Source organism: Uranotaenia lowii, chromosome 3 (genome assembly GCF_029784155.1).
Source record: "Uranotaenia lowii strain MFRU-FL chromosome 3, ASM2978415v1, whole genome shotgun sequence".
NCBI classification, from domain to species: domain Eukaryota; kingdom Metazoa; phylum Arthropoda; class Insecta; order Diptera; family Culicidae; genus Uranotaenia; species Uranotaenia lowii.
Window position 1 is genome coordinate 213618044 of NC_073693.1, and position 24013 is coordinate 213642056.

The 24013-nt window shown below is 37.8% G+C and overlaps 2 protein-coding genes and 1 long non-coding RNA gene across 4 annotated transcripts; 1 reads left to right on the forward strand and 2 right to left on the reverse strand.

The window, feature by feature from the left end:
* Positions 1–1145: 1145 nt before the first annotated feature.
* On the reverse strand, positions 1146–15599 carry LOC129755285 (mucin-2). The gene is made up of 2 exons (XM_055751709.1): positions 15484–15599; positions 1146–3171 (listed from the first exon to the last, which is right to left on the reverse strand). The coding sequence occupies exon 2, from the start codon at positions 3168–3170 to the stop codon at positions 1194–1196; it is 1977 nt and encodes a 658-aa protein (XP_055607684.1). The 5' UTR covers position 3171; positions 15484–15599; the 3' UTR covers positions 1146–1193.
* On the forward strand, positions 4507–5147 carry LOC129755286 (uncharacterized). Of its 2 annotated transcripts, none has more exons than XR_008739224.1 (3): positions 4507–4767; positions 4826–4945; positions 5009–5147. It is a non-coding gene; the product is annotated as an uncharacterized LOC129755286 (long non-coding RNA). The 2 variants fall into 2 exon arrangements; XR_008739225.1 differs by having other exon boundaries at positions 4510–4767; positions 4829–4945.
* Positions 15600–17942: 2343 nt separating the features above from the next.
* On the reverse strand, positions 17943–19103 carry LOC129758232 (uncharacterized). Its single transcript, XM_055755702.1, has 4 exons — positions 18879–19103; positions 18608–18803; positions 18415–18530; positions 17943–18187 (listed from the first exon to the last, which is right to left on the reverse strand). The coding sequence occupies exons 2-4, from the start codon at positions 18789–18791 to the stop codon at positions 17990–17992; spliced, it is 498 nt and encodes a 165-aa protein (XP_055611677.1). The 5' UTR covers positions 18792–18803; positions 18879–19103; the 3' UTR covers positions 17943–17989.
* Between the last annotated feature and the right edge of the window lie 4910 nt (positions 19104–24013).

Here is a 24013-nt window from a genome sequence, read left to right on the forward strand (position 1 = left end):
TTGTATTTTTTCGTAATAAATCTCTTTGTATACATTTTGGTCCTTTTGGCGAAATGAAAGCTCACGCGAGATATATTTATTTTGTCTGGAAATAAAACGAAAACTTTTCGTGTTATGTTATGAATATTGGAATTCGCATCTAATGCTTAGGCTCTGTTATTCGTTATTTTAAAGGATGGAAGGAAATTGTACTCAAATCTACGATTGGGAATTCCTTTACGTTGGTGTAATACAAGTTTGAAAAGAGTACAATAGCACCGGTTTATAAAATTTGAAAAACAAATCATGAACTTCATTAACTGAAATCATTGAAAAAGCTTAGACAATAAATCAAAACGGCACTAAAGGTAATCGTCACACAATGTTTTAAACTTTTCTTTAAACTTCTTTTTCTCTAAAACAAATGTTACCTTAATTTTTATTTTATTATGCCACCCTACTAGTTTGAAGTTTTGCTTCAAAATCTCTCTTTGCTGACTAGCCGAGGGATTTCAAAAGCTCGTTTTATTTTCCCCCTGTAAAAGCTCACCTTAGTTTAAGCTTTTATTCAGCAAAGCCTACATGCGACTTCCAGTGATACATGACTCAGAGCGTCGTTGTATGGAAGTTGAAAGCTCGCAGCACAGCATAGTTTTCAGCACAACATCCAAGAGTAAACCACTCCTGAAAACATAAAAGCAACCGCTGCTGAAGGTCGCAAAACGCGAGCAAATGAACTTTTAACTGGATCATCAATGAAGATCGGCAAACGCTAAAGGTCACTTGCCCCATGGAAGCAAGAACAACTGCTCCTGACCCAGTTCATATCGAGTGATACCTACCTACCCAGAGGTTTTTTTTTTCGACTACTGCCCAGTGAAACGCACACGTGAAGGGCAGGGCTGTTGACTGACATTGAGAAGATTAGCCTACAGGAAATAGGACTTGTCTTCTTCCCGACGTTATGTGGGAAAGGTCTAGGCCGAGCAGCTGGTTGGCTAGTTTTGAACCGCATGGATGACATTTTCGAAATGGATTTATTCGGCCGGAATGTGCGTGACTCGCCCGTTGAGTCACGATCGTGGTCCGAAATAATCGTTACGTCAGATATAGGTATGGAAATCGTGATATGAGTTTCTTTTGCAATGCAAGAACAACGAAGAAAGTGCTTTCAATAACAAAACTTTATTATACTATAAGTTAAACGGCCAAACTCACTTACTGTCGTCGTCAGCGAAAGCCGGCGGCTTCGAAGGGGTGTAGACGGGAACTTGTTCAGTGCTGGAAGCAACTTGATGCCCGAAGCCGTAGGATGGGTAAGCTTGTTCTCGCACCTCGACTTCTTGTTCCGTTTCTACTGGCCGCGAGACGATGATTCGCCGGATGTTGACTGTCCGGCTGGATTCTTTCGAGCCCAGGGGAGCGGGTGTTGCCAAAAGAACTCGACTTCGCACGTAGGCGTTGATAAGACTGCTGGAAGTTTCTCCTTTAGGCCCCAATCCTACCTCGGAGATCGAATCGCGTTCCGAAAGAAGCCGAATGAATTGTTCCTGATTGGAGCGGGCCTCTTCAGGGGATCCGTTGTTGGAAATTATAATGCGGTCGGAAACTTCATCACTGAATTCGATGTTGGATTTGGATTTCGTTTGTTGGCGAGTTTCAACTTTGATTTCCTGTGATTGAGTGCTTACATTTGAGGTGGTCTTTGATTCAACATTCAACGAATTCGAAGTACTAGATGGAATAGCAGGTTCCTCGGTAGAATCTGTACTGTCAGTAATGTTTTCGTTTTCGTACTCTTGATTTTGATGGGTAGCTCTAGTAGCATATGTGATTGTAATATCTCCTCGGTTCGGTAGCTCATCTAATAACACTTCATCGCATCGTGTTGGTTTCAGCGATTGTTGACTTCTTGTATTGTTTGCAGAGTACAGTTTAGCTGGCCCTTCTGTTGATGTTACTTCATGCACCGTACGATCACCGCTTCGTGCTTCAACGACTACGCTATCATCGTAATCGTAGCTGCTTTCCGTTGTCGTAGGGTATGAAGTGGTTGGAACAGTGGAAGCATAAACTGGTTTAACCGTAGAAACAGCTGTATTAGTGGGGACGTTGTCCACGTGAACGTAGACAGGATGAGCGTGATTTACGTAGACAGGCGTTTGAACTTGTGGAACTACCGGAACCGGTTGATGCAAAACGTGTCCAGTGTTACTTGCGTGTACGATGACCGGGTTTGGTGTTACAACTGGAACCTGATGAACCGGTGTTTGGTGATAGATAATGAACGGAGGTTTTGGAGTTACACTTGTTTTCGTTGTTACGATGCTTGGTGTCACAACTGGAACCTGGTGGACCGGTGTTTGTTGATAAATGATGAATGGAGGTTTAGGCGTTACACTTGTTTTTGTTGTAACGAAATGTCCCTGACCAACATCATGGATACCGGGTTCCGAAGAAGATTGTACAACATGCGTCTTGACACCAGTTTCCGTTTTGGAAATGGGTTGCTCGAGCTCTACCAATGCACTGCCAACTGGCCGTATGATAACTCGTTCCTCAATGTCGTAGAAGTGATTCTGGATAGCTGGACGTCGGACTTTGTATCGTCTTGATTTTATCACCGGAAGTGGGGATTCAGTATGCGTTGAAACTGAGTCTTCCTCTCTAGTGTAAACTTTAGTGAAAGTGGTCGAAACAGGAGTTGCAATTGTTGAAACAGGATAGTGAACTGGTATCGCGGTTGCAGTTTGAACGTGAACCGGTTGCACAGTTGCTGTGTGTACTTGAGTAACGACAGGGTGCACAGGCTGATGTGCTACTGTAACAGGGTGCACGGATTGAACGGTATGAACTGGCTGTACTGGTTGATGAGCTACAGTAACAACCGAAGGCTTAGAAGCTGCTCCATACACCACAGGAGTCACATGTCCAGCGCCATAGCCATACAAAGGATTCGGTAAGTTGTACGAATAATACGATGGACTGCCTACAACTTGAACACCATGGTGGCTTACGGTAGCGGGATATCTGGCCGCAGCTACTGGTCCGGCCACCAAACCGGACTGAAGGTGAGTTTGGCCACTAACGTAATTGATACCTGCAGGATTCATGTAGGGCAACTGCACGGAAACATATCCGGCCGAGGCCATATTGAGGCACCCATATATGGACAGCAGCCTGAGCAGCATTCTGGAATTGATGAAAAAAAAATTGTGATAGACAGGGTATACATTTCTGGTTATCTTTAATGACGTTTGAGTTATAAACCACGTGAATAACGGAGTCTAGGACTGTAGTACAGGCCCCCTTCGTTTTGGCATCACGCTCGAAAACTTTGTGTTGCAAAAACCGAACCGTGCAAAAATCGAAAGATTTTGATCATCAACATTTTTCTCACTGATTTATAAAAATAAACTAATTTTTTAACGCAATTTTTAATAAATGTTTAGTACTTTCTGTTATTGTTCTCATGTTTTAGATATATATAGAACTTTGTTTTTAATATATTTATTTTATTTTTTGTTTTTGTCATTTTCAATGCTGGTGGTATTAAGGTAGTACCAGGATTGAAAAAAATTGAACCTGATCAGCGACAAGTAAACAATGTCAACAAAATAATATCAAAGAATGTCGTGATAATTGAAAAGTTAACAAACCTAATTGCAACAAATCAAAAAGAATGTTCAAATCTTTTGCCACATGAATAAAACGAATTATTATTATTATTATTATTATTAAAGTCGTCTACGAATTCAATTTCCAAGCAACAATGTCAGTTAGGCAAAATCATTACCTGTAAGAAAAAAATGTGGTAGCAATCAAGATGCTAACCTTTCAACTTGATCATGACATTGTAAGCTTAAGTTGCTGACCAAAACTAAGCATCGCATGACATCGACATTTAAGGCAGTCTCAACGTCGATTGACATTAAATGTTTGACACTGACTGCAGCTCTGGTCATTTTAGATCTTTTTTAGATTTTTTTTGTCATTTCTAATCTATTGTTTGCTTTTGTTTTTTAATTTTATGAAATTTTTATGTTTAAGTAATTTTGAGAACTTTTCTTTTTTGCTAAAATGAACGGAGTCTTTATTTGATGGGAAAGAATGCCAATGGTTTAGGCTAGCGGGCCATATAATTTGATGTTTTGATTTAAAAATTAAAACAATTTCTTTAGTTTACAACTGTTTTCTTTAAAAGATTTATATGGCTCTATAAAGACTTTTTTGTCCCGTCAATGCAGATGAAATCTGAAGTTTTCACGCTGCGATTGCCACCTTGCCAACCAGTTACTATTTCTTTCATTTGGTCCCGATTAATAATTGGAAGATGTTTGATAGATGTCTGGTCAACATGAAATGTCATCAATTAATGTCGCCGGCGCTGATGTTGACGAAAACTTCGGTTTGGGAATTCAGCGACAATATTGCAATTGCAACTCCGCACCCAAAATAATTTAGAAATTTTTTCTACGGGATTTTTCACGTAAATGAAGATTTTGTTGCATCAAATCGATTCTATGTGATTTTGTCATAACTTGTTTCCTTCCACATAGACGATCCATGAAATTCACGTAAAGTCTATGTTGATGATTTGAAATCCGTTTTGAGCTTTTTTAACGATCGTGTAGCTCGCGATTCTTATAAGAAGAAAAACGACCCACGGCTGCAGCACTGGGCCATTCCGAAGTCTTTGTTTACTTGTGTCACCACAAACTGTTTCGTTAATCGGAACATTCTAAATCGGGATGGATTGGACCGTAAAGGCCGTAATTTATCTCACAGGTAATTTAAATACAGATTAAGTTATTGCTCACATTACAGCTGTATTTAACCCAACCAGCAGCAGTATGCAGTCAAGATGCCTTCCACAATCCTGCAGCGGCTGGAGGACCAAGGCATTCAGGGCTTTCCATGGGAGGTCGGAGGTGGCAAAACTGGTGATCCTTAGATGCGTCTACCGGTAAGTTAAGGTTGCAGGAGGCAAAATCATTATCAATTTTAACTTTTTACTATAACCTTACAGGCACAGCAAAACAATTGCTTCGATTTAGCAGCAGCAGTGGAAACGGATTCAATATGGCAACTTGCAGTCTCTGGTGAAATATTCCGCGACCGGTACCTCGTAACAACAACGACCCATGCCTCGGTCACAGAAAGACGTTATTTTATTTTATCATTATAGTGAGTATAAATAAATAAATAAATAAATAATTTTACGTAAATTTATGGTTGATATTTTATTAAAATTGATTTTCGAAATAAAAAATAGTATGAATAAGTGAAAGAAACAATACAACTGATTTAAACAACACCTCAACACTAAATTTATTTCACGTAACTTCCACCTTCCAACCAAATCGCAACGATCTTAAATTCACGTAAATTTTAGATGACATTCATGAAGCACCAATTCTTATTAGGGGCGCGTTCACATGTTTTAATCGTAGAAGCTACGTGAAAATCTATTGGATAAAAATTATGTAGTTTTTCACGTAGCCGCTACGTGCAGATTATTTTGGGTGCGTGTACATCATAAAACCAAGTTCTATACACGTTAACCCAGACTCTTTTGTCAACAAACGTTGTAAATGTTCAAAAGGTACTTATCTACTGGTGAATTATTAAAATTCAGAACTAGTGTTCGGCATCCCTAGCTGAAAAGTTAGCGATCGCCAATTTAATTCGTTCGTCGCCAAGCTTCACTCAATACTAAACATGCTCAACTTTTAGAAGCCTAAAAATAAGCTCGAGGTATAGTTTCACCATTAAACTTCGGTTATAGGCAGGCGGCGGCAACGCTATTCAAACCGTATGGAGCACATCTTTCGGATTTCCCCTTCGTTTCCCCTCGTTTTGACCGATTTAAGCTTTTTTCCTCGGATTTAAGCTTTCATCTCCTATCTTCTCAAGGTAAAAAAAGCTTAAATCTGAGGAAAAAAAGCTTAAAAACGAGATTCACGACCACTTATTTAAAAGATGTTGGTCACACGATACATAGACAAAACGTGTAACGTTGCCTCCCTCTGGTTATAGGGTGTCCAATTAAGTCAAAGCACGATTTTCATAAAACTCTTCTCATTCCGGATAACGTTCAAACAGCATTTCTGCTGGGCGGGTCATTCACAGCCTAACCTAAGACTCTGTGTATCGTGAACTAAAGTTTTCAAAGTTTTCGTGAAAATGAGATGCATTTTCCAGAAAAAGTGTAAAAATATCATGCACAAATGCACTTTTCCAGTTTCCCCAACATTTCGCTGAGTCACTTGGCGAAAATGTAAAATCTAAGCATTGGGACGGTCTGAAATGCGATTTGGAAGTATGAAGAGGAAAGCAGCTTTGTAGATTAACAAATTTGGGCAGAAAACGGGTCCGGTGTACAAAACTTTGGACCGGACAGTTATGCTTGTTTACATCAGTAAAAAGACTGCCTCAGTTCGCGATGAGGCCAAAAAAGTGGGATCTTTTCTCCGTACTATCCATCGTGCCAAGGTAACATTGGTTTTAGAGACCTATAAGAAACAGCAGAAGCCAAGAGGAGTCAAAAACAAGCTGCCTTCGTCAAACCAAGAGCTCGTAAATTACATGAATCGGTGAGCGTTATTATCGACGACGAAACCTTTTGCAAGTTTGAAAAAAAAAATCTACTGTAACTGAAACAATTTCGACGGTTCATCGATCGAAAAGTATGGTTTTTATACCATTTTTTTTACATTTTTTGTGGTCATAATCCTGAAAAAAAAAATCAAGCAAATATTACCTTGTGCACAACATAGATTCTTACTTCAGTTTTCTTAAGATTTTTTGGCATTTGGTAGCAGATCTATAGTATTTTTTTCTGATGCATGTTTTTCAGATTTTTTTAAACACTAAATACCGTTAAAATTAATAGCTGTAGCTGAATATTGTCTGAACAACATAATTGAGTTCAAAGTTCCGATACTCGCTCATGATTGCTTCAATATATACGATACTTTCAATGCCCCCTCAGATTGTATGAGGAGTCTCTTCCTTTGCTGTGTGAACAGAGAGGATGTTGCGCGAAATTTTAGGACCAGAGAGAATCTCTAGTTGCATGTTTCAAAGGAGAATCAAAACCTATCCCATCCACACGAATTGGTTGTTGGCACACAGGCCGAATCTCTTTTTTATGTAGGTTAAAGGGTGACACGGTCAAAATTCGGTCAATATCAACTTAACGTATTTCTTTCAATTTTGCATTTAAAAAACCTGAACACCCTTTATTTCGAAGGTGTGTGTGTAGAATGTTTGCTCCTATTTTGATTTTGGAATTCACTCTTCAGTTGTCAAAATGCCGTCCAAGGAAGAAGAGCAGCGTATCAAAATTTTGCTCGCGCATCGCGAAAATCCGAGCTACTCGCACGCAAAGCTGGCAAAATCGCTAAAAGTTGCCAATTCAATCGTTACAAATATAATTAAAGTGTTTGGGGAACGTTTGCCGACAGCCAGGAAGTCTGGATCAGGGAAACCGGAAGCCGCTGATTCGACAAAGAGGGTTGCCGGTAGTTTCAAGCGAAACCCTAACCTCTCTCTCCGAGATGCCGCAAATAAGCTGGGTGTATCGTCTACAACCGTGCATCGTGCCAAAAAACGAGCCGGACTATCGACTTACAAGAAGGAAGTGACTCCAAATCGCGATGATAAACAAAATACGACGGCCAAAGCGCGATCCCGGAGGCTGTACACGACGATGCTGACGAAGTTTGACTACGTGGTAATGGACGACGAAACCTACGTCAAAGCCGACTACAAGCAGCTTCCGGGACAGGAATTTTATACGGCAAAAGGAAGGGAAAAGGTTACAGATATTTTCAAGCACATGAAACTGCCAAAGTACCTGTGGCTTGAAAAGCAGCATTTTCATAGCTTCCGGGACTGTCAACCAAGAAATTTACGTGAAAGAGTGTTTGCCATTACGGTTAAAAGGCCATGGAGTGGTACGCCGCCAACAATTATTAGCCAATAGGTATTCATCTTCAGAATTCATTCGCGTCATAAATAGTATAAGCTGCTGTTTCTAGACATTGATTGTGATTTTAATATTGTCAAAAAAATTTAGTTTGAAAGCTTTCATTAATAATCATTGGTAAATTGTCTTAATCATCATTTTGTCCTCTAATTCTCAGTTTTAATTTTGAGTAAACTTTTTTTGAATTTTTTTTCTGAAGCTGACGTTTCATTTTTTTTTTCTGAATTCTGAGAAGACGTTAAAAAAATGTTTAGGAGTGATTTATGATAGTTTTTAACCATAATCCTGATATTAAAAATTCAAGATACGCAAGTGAACGCCTTCACTGATGGTTTACCGAGAATGGACAAAGAGTCTTTTATAGCCTCGACTTTAAGCAACCGCAGAAGACTCTCGAGTTTCTCGTCGTCCGAACCTTCCAACAGCTTTCGTGTTGACTTTCACGAACATCCCCAATTCCTCGCTTCTTCACGGACTTCTTCACCGGGACGCAACGAGCCAGGCTTTACGGAGACCTCGGAGCCCTTCAACTCAGTCACGCTGATTCCTGCCAGCGCACAGTGGTCCAAAAGGGTCTGAAATGGAACTTTTTTCCTGGTGCTTTTGTCTTTCATTTTAGCTATTAGATGTCTTCAAAACATTAACTAGTAAGATTGTTTCCCATAACGTGAAAGTATCAAAAATTAGTCACAGCCTACTACGATAAAAATAAAAACACTAACTTTTTTGTTTGAAGATATAGAGACCAAATTTGTTCTACAAAGTTGTAGATATCATCAAAATATGAAACTTTGCTGAAATAACAAGAGCTCTATCTCTATTCAGTGCAGAGTTATATAGCTTTTAGTTTAAAACATACTTAAAATTTGTTTTTTGTACTTAACTATTGTAAATTTTGAACTTACATAAATATGATATTCACAACATTTATTGCGATACTCAATACGCATATTTTGCACTAGGTCTTAAGTCTCTACGACCTTGTCTTCCGAAGTTATCGCAATTTCAAGTTTTATTTCTCCTAAATTTCACCAATTTCTAGGGTAAAATGGGGCAAGTGGATCCATAAACTAAACACCACATCTTGAAGTATAATTCAAGTACTACAAACTTACCTAGAAACTACTTGTCTCCACGCGCCCATTTTTGAGAACGGTCGGCATAAATTTGTTGAATTCTTAGATTTTAACGAGAAAATAGAGTTTTATTGTCATCGTTGAAATAACAACATGCTTAAAATTCACATTGTGCCGCCGGTCGTGGCCTAGAGGATAGTGTTCCAGTCTTCTAAGCCAGAGTCCATGAGATCGAATCCCGATCACGGCACATATAGTACTCTTTCTGTGGTCTCGTGGTTTTAGCATTTGTAAGATGCTAGCCATAATATCCTTGAAAGATGTACGCCTTAGAGTTAAGTAAATTAGATCTCTTCAAAGAAACATGAAGTTTCACTGAGATCCTATATGTGTGTGTTCGTTTTTTAAAAAAAAAAAACGCATTGAATGTTATCACCTTTTCAAATTTAATATTTAAAAAAAATTAACAAAAAGCATTTCCAGTTAAAACCGTAAAAACGCTTTAAAAATTGTTTAGGTCCACAAACGGTATCATCAAAAATTCTCTAAAAAATACCATTCAATAGCTTGTTTGTTGTTGCAACTTTCATTTGAAGACATCAAAACAGAAAGTTCATTCCTTGAGAAGATATGACAGAATTATTAACAATCAATCTCTATTTTCTCGTTAAAATCTAAGAATTCAACAAATTTATGCCGACCGTACTCAAAAACGGGCGCGTGGAGACAAGTAGTTTCTAGGTAAGTTTGTAGTACTTGAATTATACTTCAAGATGCGGTATTTAGTTTATGGATCCACTTGCCCCATTTTACCCTAGAAATTGGTGAAATTTAGGAGAAATAAAACTTGAAATTGCGATAACTTCGGAAGACAAGGTCGTAGAGACTTAAGACCTAGTGCAAAATGTGCCTATTGAGTATCGCAATAAATGTTGTGAACATCATTTTTATGTAAGTTCAAAATTTACAATAGTTAAGTACAAAAAAACAAATTTTAAGTATGTTTTATACTAAAAACTTTATAACTCTGCACTGAATAGAGATAGAGCTCTTGTTATTTCAGCAAAGTTTCATATTTTGATGATATCTACAACTTTGTAGAACAAATTTGGTCTCTATATCTTCAAACAAGAAAGTTAGTGTTTTTATTTTTATCGTAGTAGGTTGTGACTAATTTTTGATACTTTCACGTTATGGGAAACAATCTTACTAGTTAATGTTCTGAAGACATCTAATAGCTAAAATGAAAGACAAAAGCACCAGGAAAAAAGTTCCATTTCAGACTTTTTTGGACCACTGTGCAGCGGCATCAGTCGTCCCGACCCTGAGTTCGATTGCGGCGATGAGGTTCTCCAGCCTGCACTGACAGGCAAGTATTCATCTTTCTTCGACCTTCCTCTTCGTGATGGATTTTTCCGTTCCAGTGAACGACGATCCGGTGTGTCAGTTGGGTCACGAGATCAACAAAATATGTAGGGGAGAATGAGGATACTTGATCCCTGGGGATACTTGATTCCTTAGCTATATCTCGAAACTGGAATGTCTTACAAAGATCAAATGTTCTAGAAAAATGTGCCAAAATGAGCAAAACAACAATACTTGTTGTTCAAAAAATTTTAACAAAATAATTGTTTGAGTAATTGAACTTTGTTTGAAAAATTTCACAAAATGTTACTTGAAGATCTTTTTTCACCACTTTAAAATGTTCCTTACATGGGAAAATTATGAAAAAAATATTTGTTCCAATGTATCAATCGTTCGAGCGTAAAATGAACTTCATAATGCCATATTTTCAAAGCAATGGAAAACTCTAAACTTTTTTCAGAAAAAGTTTTCTAAAATGTTGATTATGGGTACAATTGATCCCCTAGAGTTGGGTACAATTGATCCCCCTTCCAAACGGCATATTCTTCTTCTGAATTCATCGTTATGATTGCTGATTACGAAATTACAAATATTTTTCCAAAAACTAATATTTTTCAAACAATTGTCTGAAGAAAAGAGCAAAAATAATTAATTTTTTCTTAATTATAAAAAATAGCGCCTTTAAGTATGCAATATTATTAGCGTTGAGACAAAGTTATAGAATTTTCTTCTTATGTCTGCTATAAATTGTGAAATGAGAACAAACATGACCAAAATAGTCCATTAACATTCTATCTTGGGGTTTAGTTTGATTTTTATACAAGGATTAGGGCTTCCTGCATAAAAGATCAAGTCTCCTACAATAGGGGATCAAGTCTCCCCTAACTTCAGAAAAATCGCAATTTTTTTACTCCCACGAAAATGCTTCTAGTTCATCAACGGGTTCAAGTATCGTTCTAATTTTTGGAGCATACAAACTTGAAGTTTCCGGTCTACAAAAAAGGTGACAGGAAGAACGTTAACAATTATCGCGGTATTTCTGCCCTATGTGCGATCACCAAACTGTTTGAGCTGGTTGTATTAGATCCATTTTTCTCGTATTTCAATTTTTATCTCTCTAACGGACAACATTGATTCATGCCGAAGCGTTCTACGACAACAAACTTGTTGAAGTTTACATCTTCCGTGCAAGACTGCTTTGCCAGAGGATCTCAAACCGACGTAATCTACAACGACCTGACCGCAGCTTTCGACAAGGTAAACCACAAAATAGCCATAGCCAAACTAGATCGTATCGGTATTTGTGGCTCTTCACTGGAATGTTTCCATAGCTACCTGGTAGGACGGAAACTTATTGTACGATCAGGTGAATCATTTTCCAATCAATTCCCTGCCTTTTCTGGAGTACCTCAAGAGAGTCACATAGGACCCATAATATTCCTGATCTACTTCAACGACGTGCTGCTGCTTCTCGATGGACCAAAACTGGCGTATGCCGACGACTTGAAATTGTTTCAACCCATCAACAGCCCCAAAGATGTCAACGTCTTGCAGAGCCAGTTTAACATCTTCGCCGCCTGGTGTGATGTTAATTGCTTTCCCTTGAATCGCAACAAATTTACGGTAATTTCGTTTTCACGCAAGTGGCTCCCGCTATCGGCTGATTATTTTCTGGGACATGAGGCAGTTGCACGAGTTGAGCAAGTGAAAGACCTTGGTGTGATCCTGGACAAACGGCTGGATTTCAAGATCCACACAAACTACATCGTCGATAAAGCTTCCAGATGCCTGGGTCTTTTATTCCGCATGACAGGATATTTATTGTCCCAAGAGTCTTTACTGCAGCTTGGTTCGATCGTCCCTCGAATATGCCTCGGCTGTATGGTGTTCCTATTACCAAAATGGCACGGAGCGTATCGAGGCCATCCTGAGGCGTTTTTTGCGCTTCGCTCTCCGAAACCTGAACTGGCAAGACCCGTTCCGACTTCCTAGCTACGAAAGCCGCTGCCGCCTTATCGACATCGACACGCTGCAGGGCCGCCGAACCGCAACACGAGCATCTATTGTCGCCGATCTGCTTTTGTCGAGAACCGACTGCCCCGAACTGCTAGAAGCACTTCAACTCAACGTACGATCTCGAGGCTTGAGGAATCGTGATCTACAGCTCTTTGCTCCTCTTTGACAGAATAACTACGGAGCTAATACAGCGCTAATTGGTGCAATATGGACGTTTAACCGCTTCTCCGATCATTTTGATTTTGACGTTTCGAGAGAACTATTCCGAAGAAGAATCCTTAGTGCTTTAAGTATAGTATATTTGTATGTTTATTTAAATTTCATCTGACTGTGGCGTCTTAATGAAAAATAAAATAAAAACAACAGAAATTAAAAATATTACATGGATGATGATCTTCTCAGTTTCCTTTAAATTTTTTGGAGGACTCGTCAAATTCGAACAAACTTTCGGAAGCAGTAAACATTCTTATCATTGAATCTATTGGTTGGTAGTAGGCGAACCTGGTTGGTAGTGTTCATTGATTTACGCGAAAATCCAGCGATGACAGCAGCTCGGGGCAATCAACTTCACCATTCAAAATTTTCACTACAAACATAGCCTGTTGTAAACTTCGAAGACGAGATAGTGTTTCTAGTTGCAATAGTTGGCAGCGATCAGAAAACGGTGTCATTTCTCGAGGTTCTCTCCATTGTAAACGTCTTAGTGCTCGATGAACAAATTTTTTCTGAACACGTTCTATTCATAGATTCCAATAAGGCAACCAAACCAAAACTGAATTTTCCAGAATAGGCCTTACGAGCGAACAATACAGTGCTTTTAAACAGTGAGGATCGTTAAAATCTTTTGACATCTTGAAAATAAATCCCAATTGTCGGTTAGCCTTTGCTATGACCGTATCACGATGTAAGTTAAAAGTTAATTTAGAATCCAATAAATCCTTCAAGTCCTTCACACGATCAATGCGCTGTAAAACTATTCCGTTGATCGAATACTGAAATATTACAGGTCTCAATATTCGATGGAACGACACAACAGTACATTTGGGAATACTCAGTGTCATTCTGTTCCGGGTACACCAATCAACAAAAATATCCAGTAAAGATTGCAAACGTTTACAATCTTCCAGAGCACGAACAACCATATACAATTTCAGATCATCTGCATACACAAGCATGCATCCATTTTCAAGGAGTTGAACACCATCGTTCACAAATAACGTGAACAATAATGGACCAAGATTTGATCCTTGTGGCACGCCAGAATTTTTAACAAAACTTCTTGAGAAACAGGAACCAAGCTTCACTTGAAGTTTTCTATCGCAGAGGTACGAACGGAGCCAGCGGAAAAACTTGTTAGTAGCGCCTAGTCTTCTCAGCTTACACAAAAGTATTTCATGATCCACCAGATCAAAAGCTGCTCTAAAATCTGTATAGACGACGTCAACTTGTAATCTTTCATCCAGGGCAGTAAAACATGTTTTCGTGAGATAAAGTAAGTTGGTTGTGACGGAACGTCCAGGCATGAACGTGGGATTAGTTTTCGAGTTTTTGGCATAACCTTAGAGTTGAAATTGTTACACTTGACTGACCATACTGAATCATCAAACTTTAAGATTTTGATATTTTAGTGTAGAGTAGAATCCTGCGCTTGCTTTTCCTGGCCCCTAATGGAAGGGGGAGGGGGATTTAACCACAAAACCCCTCCCCCAGTTCCTACGGCCATGTTGACTCTTAAGAGCGGATTAGAGATAACAAGAGCCTCAAAAGGGGTTCAAGTCCAACCGCATGTTTTTCGTCATAAATTTGCATCTTATTTATTCTTTGATCATAAAAAAATCAATTGTAGGATTTATTTCGATACAAAAAAATATTTATAATATTTTTAAGTGGTAGTGGTTTTAATGAACACTTTGGAACCTATTTTTCTCGCAAAAATGGAAAACAATCAAAATCACTCTCTTTTTCAAAAATAACTACAGTTTTAGTCACACATTTTTTCGTGTGTATTTCTTTTTCATACAAAGATTTGATAAGAAAATATCGTTAAAATTAGCAGCGCGCTTAGTAGGCGAAAAGATCATAATTTCCTTCGTTTATAATCTTAGATAGATGGTGTTTTAATAGTTTTATTGATTTTATTTATTTGTTTGTTAAGAATTTATCGACTTCCTACTACTTTGCTAACTGGATTTTCCTATTGATGGCATGTTTTGGTTTAATTGAGTTCTCATTTTCAGCTACTTTTTCATTTAAATATTTTGCCTTAGTTCAATCTGAGTATGGTTAAAAACAGTTATTTGATTACTTAAAAAAATCGTTGAACTACTGATAAGGCATTTCTTGGCTGTTAAACGAAAGCATTGTAAAGTCTGCAAAGCTTTGAAATGCTCTTGTTTCAAGAGATTTTTTGAAATAAATTTTTGTAGGTAATTTTATTTTTAAGAAAATGCAGTTTCGTTCAATTATAGTCAAATAATTTACAAAATGCTTAGTAAAAAATTAAACAAACAGCTCCTTAAAGAGTCCCAGCTTTGGTGAGCATGACGACATTTTCCTCAAATTTATGTAAAGTGTTTCCTGCAACCCATAGTATTTAATTCTGAATTCTTTTTTTTCTTTTAACATGTTGAACACTTGGTTTAAAAGTTAAGTCTCAATTCGATCATATTTGTATTAGATGTGTAGATACTTGATCAAACTGGTAAATCAAATCAAATCTATCGAAAAATAATTTCAAACTTTATTTTTTAAGGATATACACAACATTTTTATTCAAAACATTGTATGTACTTATAGGATCACTTTTTTTGGAATACGAGTAAAAATTTTCGACTAGCACTTCCGGTGGGCTCTTCATTCATTTCCGGTATTCCCAAAAGCAGCACCTAATCTTCTCAGCCATTTGTAACTTATACGGTACAGAACTATTTCAATAACTTTGATTCAGTGTCACATTAGTGTCTATTAGGCGGGATCACTAGACTGCGAACTGGAACTGGACGATTCGAATGCGGATTTCCGAACATGTTACTTGTCACCCGAATCGGAACTTACTTGAATTTTCAAACGGACTCTCCAACAGCAGCGCAATGTGTCGGTTAAGCCGTATGTCACACCACAACAATGAATTCAGAAATTGCACGCGCCCGCGTTCGTTCGACTGTTACACATGAACTGATTAAGGCAGCATAATTCGCTCTGCTTTTTATTGACTTACCCCGTTCTGCGAAGACGCTCGTCCTGGGAAAAATGATGCGATGATGCGATCAGTTGAAAACAGTTTAGAGAAGCTTCTAGGTCAGTAGTTGTTGATCCTTTTGCGGAAACCTAGCCAGCAACTATGTATTGTATTTTTAATTTTAGGAGTACTGTTTCATAATCATTCATCGCCTTTTAAATTGGAGTTTTATTGGCATGGGTAATTATTTTGATAATATTTATCAATTCGATACGATCGACTAAGGAATTTCTGTCCTTAGCGTCTTTCCTTTTTTACTGCGATTGCACAAAAATTAGTAAGGCCCTCAGATCTTACCTCTTTGGATTCATCATGATTCAGTGGAAAAACATGTCACGTTCTTCTAATTCTTGGTTATTTTGTCATCTTTCCACTTTGGTCATTTTCGAATTTTTTTTAAATTTTTGTAATTGCAATCATTGATTTCATTGCTGTAATTTTTGTTTATACTGTCATTTTTTTTTTGTAATTTTAGTAATTTTAGTAATTTTAGTAATTTTAGTAATTTTAGTAATTTTAGTAATTTAAGTAATTTTAGTAATTTTAGTAATTTTAGTAATTTTAGTAATTTTAGTAATTTTAGTAAATTTGGTAATTTTTGTAATTTTTGTAATTTTTGTAACTTTTGTAATTTTTGTAATTTTTGCAATTTTTGTAATTTTTGTCATTTTTGTCATTTTTGTCACTTTTGTCATTTTTGTCATTTTTGTCATTTTTGTCATTTTTGTCATTTTTGTCATTTTTGTCATTTTTGTCATTTTTGTCATTTTTGTCATTTTTGTCATTTTTGTCATTTTTGTCATTTTTGTCATTTTTGTCATTTTTGTCATTTTTGTCATTTTTGTCATTTTTGTCATTTTTGTCATTTTTGTCATTTTTGTCATTTTTGTCAATTTTGTCATTTTTGTCATTTTTGTCATTTTTGTCATTTTTGTCATTTTTGTCAATTTTGTCATTTTTGTCATTTTTGTCATTTTTGTCATTTTTATTATTTTTATTATTTTTGTCATTTTTGTCATTTTTGTCATTTTTGTCATTTTTGTCATTTTTGTCATTTTTGTCATTTTTGTCATTTTTGTCATTTTTGTCATTTTTGTCATTTTTGTCATTTTTGTCATTTTTGTCATTTTTGTCATTTTTGTCATTTTTGTCATTTTTGTCATTTTTGTCATTTTTGTCATTTTTGTCATTTTTGTCATTTTTGTCATTTTTGTCATTTTTGTCATTTTTGTCATTTTTGTCATTTTTGTCATTTTTGTCGTTTTTGTCATTTTTGTCATTTTTGTCATTTTCGTCATTTTTGTCATTTTTGTCATTTTTGTCATTTTTGTCATTTTTGTCATTTTTGTCATTTTTGTCATTTTTGTCATTTTTGTCATTTTTGTCATTTTTGTCATTTTTGTCATTTTTGTCATTTTTGTCAATTTTGTCATTTTTGTCATTTTTGTCATTTTTGTCATTTTTGTCATTTTTGTCATTTTTGTCATTTTTGTCATTTTTGTCATTTTTGTCATTTTTGTCATTTTTGTCATTTTTGTCATTTTTGTCATTTTTGTCATTTTTGTCATTTTTGTCATTTTTGTCATTTTTTTTTCTATTTTGTCATTTTTGTTATTTTTGTCATTTTTGTTTGTTTTGTCATTTTTGTCATTATTGTCATTTTTGTCATTTTTGTCATTTTTGTCATTTTAGTCATTTTAGTCATTTTAGTCATTTTAGTCATTTTTGTCATTTTTGTCATTTTTGTCATTTTTGTCATTATTGTCATTTTTGTCAGTTTTGTCATTTTTGTCGTTTTTGTCATTTTTGTCATTTTTGTCATTTTCGTCATTTTTGTCATTTTTGTCATTTTTGTCATTTTTGTCATTTTTGTCATTTTTGTCATTTTTGTCATTTTTGTCATTTTTGTCATTTTTGTCATTTTTGTCATTTTTGTCATTTTTGTCATTTTTGTCATTTTTGTCATTTTTGTCATTTTTGTCATTTTTGTCATTTTTGTCATTTTTGTCATTTTTGTCATTTTTGTCATTTTTGTCATTTTTGTCAGTTTTGTCATTTTTGTCATTTTTGTCATTTTTTTTCTATTTTGTCATTTTTGTTATTTTTGTCATTTTTGTCAGTTTTGTCATTTTTGTCATTATTGTCATTTTTGTCAGTTTTGTTATTTTTGGTTTTCCAAAACCAATACAATCAGTGAAAATATTGAAGATTTTCAGTTACAGTAAAAGTTTGAAATGTCTTTCAATTGATTTTTCTTTCAATTGATTTAATTAAATTATCAAAATCGTTATATTTTCCTTTAGCTTGTCGAAACTGTTAAACTTAACCTTCCTTCCGTAACATTTTATCTATAATGTCCTCAACAAAATTAGGATGCATAGTTGATGTAAATCTTTCAACTGGAATTCCATTCTTATCGACGAGAAACATGGTAAAGTTGCTCGTAATAAACCCTCCACAGTTGCCAGGCTTCGTTTGCTTCAAAAATTTGTACAGCTCGTGGCTTTTGGGTCCATTAACCTGAGAACAAATTAGTTAGTTATTATGAGTTTGTTTAACTATGGAGTTCGCACTAAATCTAGAGCGCAATATAACATGAAACAAACTAAAAACATCTATCGGCCGTTTCCCGCCTATCCATGTTGGGAAAATTAGTCAATGAAACGATATCCTTTTGCGAGATCCAGTTCTAAAACTTGCAACAGCTCGACCGATGCTGCTGCCATTTTCCAGGTTAATAAACTCACATCGATCTCAGCAAAAACATCTCCCACGTCGCCGTTTCTCTCAAAAAACTCCACCAGCTCGCGAACCGATTCCTTGGCGCCAAATTGGTAGCACGGAAACAGGAGGATGTTCAGATCTGTTACACGTGGGAGAAAAGTAAATGTAATCACTCAATCAGAATACCAATCAATCAATCGTCCATTTTGGCGAGACCTTTTCGGCAGTCGGCGATATTGTATTTGTCACGCAGCTGGGCTAGCATTGAGAACGCTTTTTCACACGATGGATCCTTGGTGGAAAAGTTTACGATCAAACTTGGAGCTCCTTTGTAAACGGATAGGCCGACGTTATTGCCATCGATGTCGGCGACAGTGAAATCATAAATCGATTTGGCCATATTAGTCGCAGTCTGTAATTTGAAGCATTGTAAATTATTGAACGAGCAACACTCAGCGCCTGAACGTCGATCTATTTTATTGCTTACAATTCAACGACGTGGTGCTACTAATTTCAAATTTACTCTTACAGTAATTCGATGAACTATATTTTTATCTTGATTGTTTCCTCACTAATCCGGCTCTCAACACATTGTTGCAGAAATAATACTTCCACCCGTCGAAACACTAAGGAATCAGATGGATTGAGCAGTAAGTCGTACATACTATACAACGAAATAAAAGTTCTGGAACAGTTCCGTTTTGAGCTGTGTTCGCATATTAATATGATGCCAAATTAAAATAATTTTCATTAAAGGTCGCACAGTTGGTGAATGTGACGAATTTGACAACATTGTACAAAATTTCACTGTAGACTTGACAACTTGACTACACGCGAAATAATTTAGAAAATAACCTACGGGATTTTCACGTAAACTAAGCTCTTGAGGCATTACATCGATTCTACGTGTGCTTTGAAGTAACTACTTTAACTACTTCTAAATAAATGTCACATGAATTTCACGTAAAGTCTAAGTGGATGGTTTTCAATCCTTTTTTTTTTGCAATTCATTCAATTTGGCAAAAATGGGTTTTTCGACGATTCGCATAAAAGATGGTATTGTTTGTTTTTAGTATTCGAAAATTAAAAAAAAATTATTTATCATCATCAAACTATGAAGTTTATGCGATAATTTATCAAATCCAGATCTTATGTCAAAGGATATTATACCGAGCTTTTATCCAGCAATGAAATGACAAAAATCTCTTTTTCAATGTTTATAATCAATGAATTGATTAAAAAAATCAATGCTTACAAATCGTTTCCGAAGTTCAAGGGCTCCAAAAAAAAAAAAACAAAGGCTTACAATTAAGGTAGCGGACTTATTTTGGAGCAGGGGACCTATTTTGGACCACCTTGTCTAGCTCTTCTATAAACAACTAATAATGAAAAAAATTAGTGCATTTTATTAACTGCCAAGGTTTCAACAACATTTGCTAACAAAAATTCATGGTTATTTGTTTTATAAGAGAGCTAGACAAGGTGGTACAAAATAGGTCCCCTAGTCCAAAATAAGTGCGTTACCCTAATATCCATCTACTCTGATAATGGACTTGGATTTATGACTAAGAAACTTGTGACATATCTTCAAGTTTCCGATAATCGTGAAAGAAGTGGCTGGTGGTGCGACTATTGAATTCATTTCTCAAATGAGCGGAATTTAATTTATTTTAAGTGTACGTAAACTAAACAAAAAAGTGATGAAAATATGTACGACATCGCTGATCAGCATTTTCACAGCTCCAGATTAACATTTTGAAAGGACACAAATTGAATTTTTTATATTGAAAGAGACAAATGTGTGCAACAAAATTATTTTTCTCTTCTCAATTTAAACCAATTGTAATGAAATAAATCAAAAACTCTTTCGATTCTCAATGAATAATCGGAATGCGGTATATTTTTTAATGTTTTCCCATAATTTCCCACAGCAACCAAAAGTCCCATAAAACAGGTACAAAAACGCTTACTCAGCCCCATCATTGATATGAAGTACGTTCTATGCAGCTAAAAATTTAAGCTCTTATTGATACACTCAAGTTCCAAAACAAGTCTTAATGTATTCTATTCAGCTTCCAGCGGCCTTTTAATTTAGCTTCCAAAAAATCGCAAAATGAGCAAAAAATCTCTCTCTAAACTCTAAAGGGTGATACGGTTAAAATTTGGTTAAGGGAAAACGCGTGTAAATCGGTGAAAAGGTTTATTAAAAAAATCAAATTAAATTTCCTTTTCAAGTTAATTTAGTATAAAATTCAGGAAAAATATTCAGTTAGGCTTCCGCTTTTCCAAATCCGAATTGCCGGGTCTTACGCTTAACCCCTGCCATCAGATTTTGTACAGCCACCTTGTCCACCTTCTTCGCCGCAGAAGCCAGTTTGCCTTGAACTGCTGCTCGTCCTTAGCAGTTTTTTTTGGTCTTCTTTAGGTTCCGCATGACAATAGCCCAGTATTTCTCAATTGGGCGGAGCTCTGGCGTGTTGGGAGGGTTCTTGTGGGTTCTTGAGGGAACCACCTGCACGTTGTTGGAGACGTACCACTCCATGGCCTTTTTACCGTAATGGCAAGATGTCAAATTCGGCCAAAACAGTACGGAACAACCGTGTTTCTTCAGGAAAGGCAGCAGAAGTTTATTCAAACACTCTTTTACGTAAATTTCTTGGTTGACAGTCCCGGAAGCTATGAAAATGCTGCTTTTCAAGCCGCAGGTCCAGATGGCTTGCCAAACCAGATATTTCTTCGCGAACTTTGACAGTTTAATGCGCTTGAAAATATCTGCCAACTTTTTCCTTCCTTTTGCCGTATAAAACTCCTGTCCCGGAAGCTGCTTGTAGTCGCCTTTGACGTAGGTTTCGTCGTCTATTACCACGCAGTCAAACTTCGTCAGCATTGTCGTGTACAGCCTCCGGGATCGCACTTTGGCCGTCGTATTTTGTTTATCATCGCGATTTGGAGTCACTACCTTCTTGTAAGTCGATAGTCCGGCTCGTTTTTTGGCTCGATGTACGGTTGTAGACTAAGGTTGCCAGAATTTTTTCCACTCACATCCGGGCCTAGCGGTTTCAATTTTTCAAATCCTAAAACCGGGCAAAATTTAGATGTAATCATACTCACAGCAAAGAAAAAATGCAGAAAAAATAGAAATTAATATTTTATTAATGTAATTGCAGACTTCCAAAAACTTGTTGGAACACTTGAATATTTAAAGGTTTATAAAAGTAAAGCAACGAAATTATTTGAAACCACCGTTGAAAACTGCCATACCGTTAATCGATTTGCCGAAACGTACTCAAAAACTTTTTTTTTTTTGGTTTCTCGGTGAAAATGGTGAAAAAAGTCCAGGGAATATCCGGACCTTTTTCACGTTATCCGAGCAACCGGGCTGGATTTTCGTGATGCGCGAGCAAAGTTTGTAAAGCGCCGCTCTGCTTCCCTGGACGGCATTTTGCCCAATGAAGAGTAAATTCCAAAATCAAAATACAGACACGTTCAAACACACACACACACACACACACACACACACACACACACACACACACACACACACACACACACACACACACACACACACACACACACACACACACACACACACACACACACACACACACACACACACACACACACACACACACACACACACACACACACACACACACACACACACACACACACACACACACACACACACACACACACACACACACACACACACACACACACACACACACACACACACACACACACACACACACACACACACACACACACACACACACACACACACACACACACACACACACACACACACACACACACACACACACACACACACACACACACACACACACACACACACACACACACACACACACACACACACACACACACACACACACACACACACACACACACACACACACACACACACACACACACACACACACACACACACACACACACACACACACACACACACACACACACACACACACACACACACACACACACACACACACACACACACACACACACACACACACACACACACACACACACACACACACACACACACACACACACACACACACACACACACACACACACACACACACACACACACACACACACACACACACACACACACACACACACACACACACACACACACACACACACACACACACACACACACACACACACACACACACACACACACACACACACACACACACACACACACACACACACACACACACACACACACACACACACACACACACACACACACACACACACACACACACACACACACACACACACACACACACACACACACACACACACACACACACACACACACACACACACACACACACACACACACACACACACACACACACACACACACACACACACACACACACACACACACACACACACATACACACACACACACACATACACACACACACACACACACACACATACACACACACACACACACACACACACATACACACACACACACACACACACACACACACACACACACACACACACACACACACACACACACACACACACACACACACACACACACACACACACACACACACACACACACACACACACACACACACACACACACACACACACACACACACACACACACACACACACACACACACACACACACACACACACACACACACACACACACACACACACACACACACACACACACACACACACACACACACACACACACACACACACACACACACACACACACACACACACACACACACACACACACACACACACACACACACACACACACACACACACACACACACACACACACACACACACACACACACACACACACACACACACACACACACACACACACACACACACACACACACACACACACACACACACACACACACACACACACACACACACACACACACACACACACACACACACACACACACACACACACACACACACACACACACACACACACACACACACACACACACACACACACACACACACACACACACACACATACACACACACACACACACACACACACACACACACACACATACACACACACACACACATGCTCTGCGACGTAGTTCCACCTCCCCGTGGTGCAGAGTGGAAACGTGTCTGCTTTATGCAGATGTACGGCCGAGAGAACTACACCCCCCCCCCCCACCCCTTATGAAGACCCTCCCTAACGAATTTGGATTACGACAATGGAATTTCTATCGGAAACCGACTCCATTGGTGAAGGTGTGAAGCTAACCGTGCCGATGTACCTGGAAGGCTGGCGGGTCGTTAAATCACGCCAGTCTCTAACGGTTGCCTGTGGGGCACCGGGACACATCCCACAGTATCCCAGTCCTTGCTGCGCTAAGCAGGTCACTGGCGCAGTGGACCGTTTGTTACCTGATTACTCGTGGGATCAAATATGCCAAAAAATCAGAAAGAAACAAAAAAGGACGGAACGGATAAAGGCGAAAGCCCGAATCCGTTCGGCGGGAGTAGCCTTAGGCGTTCACCGGTTAGGCAATCTGCCAAACCGGTGGACTCGACGGCAACGTC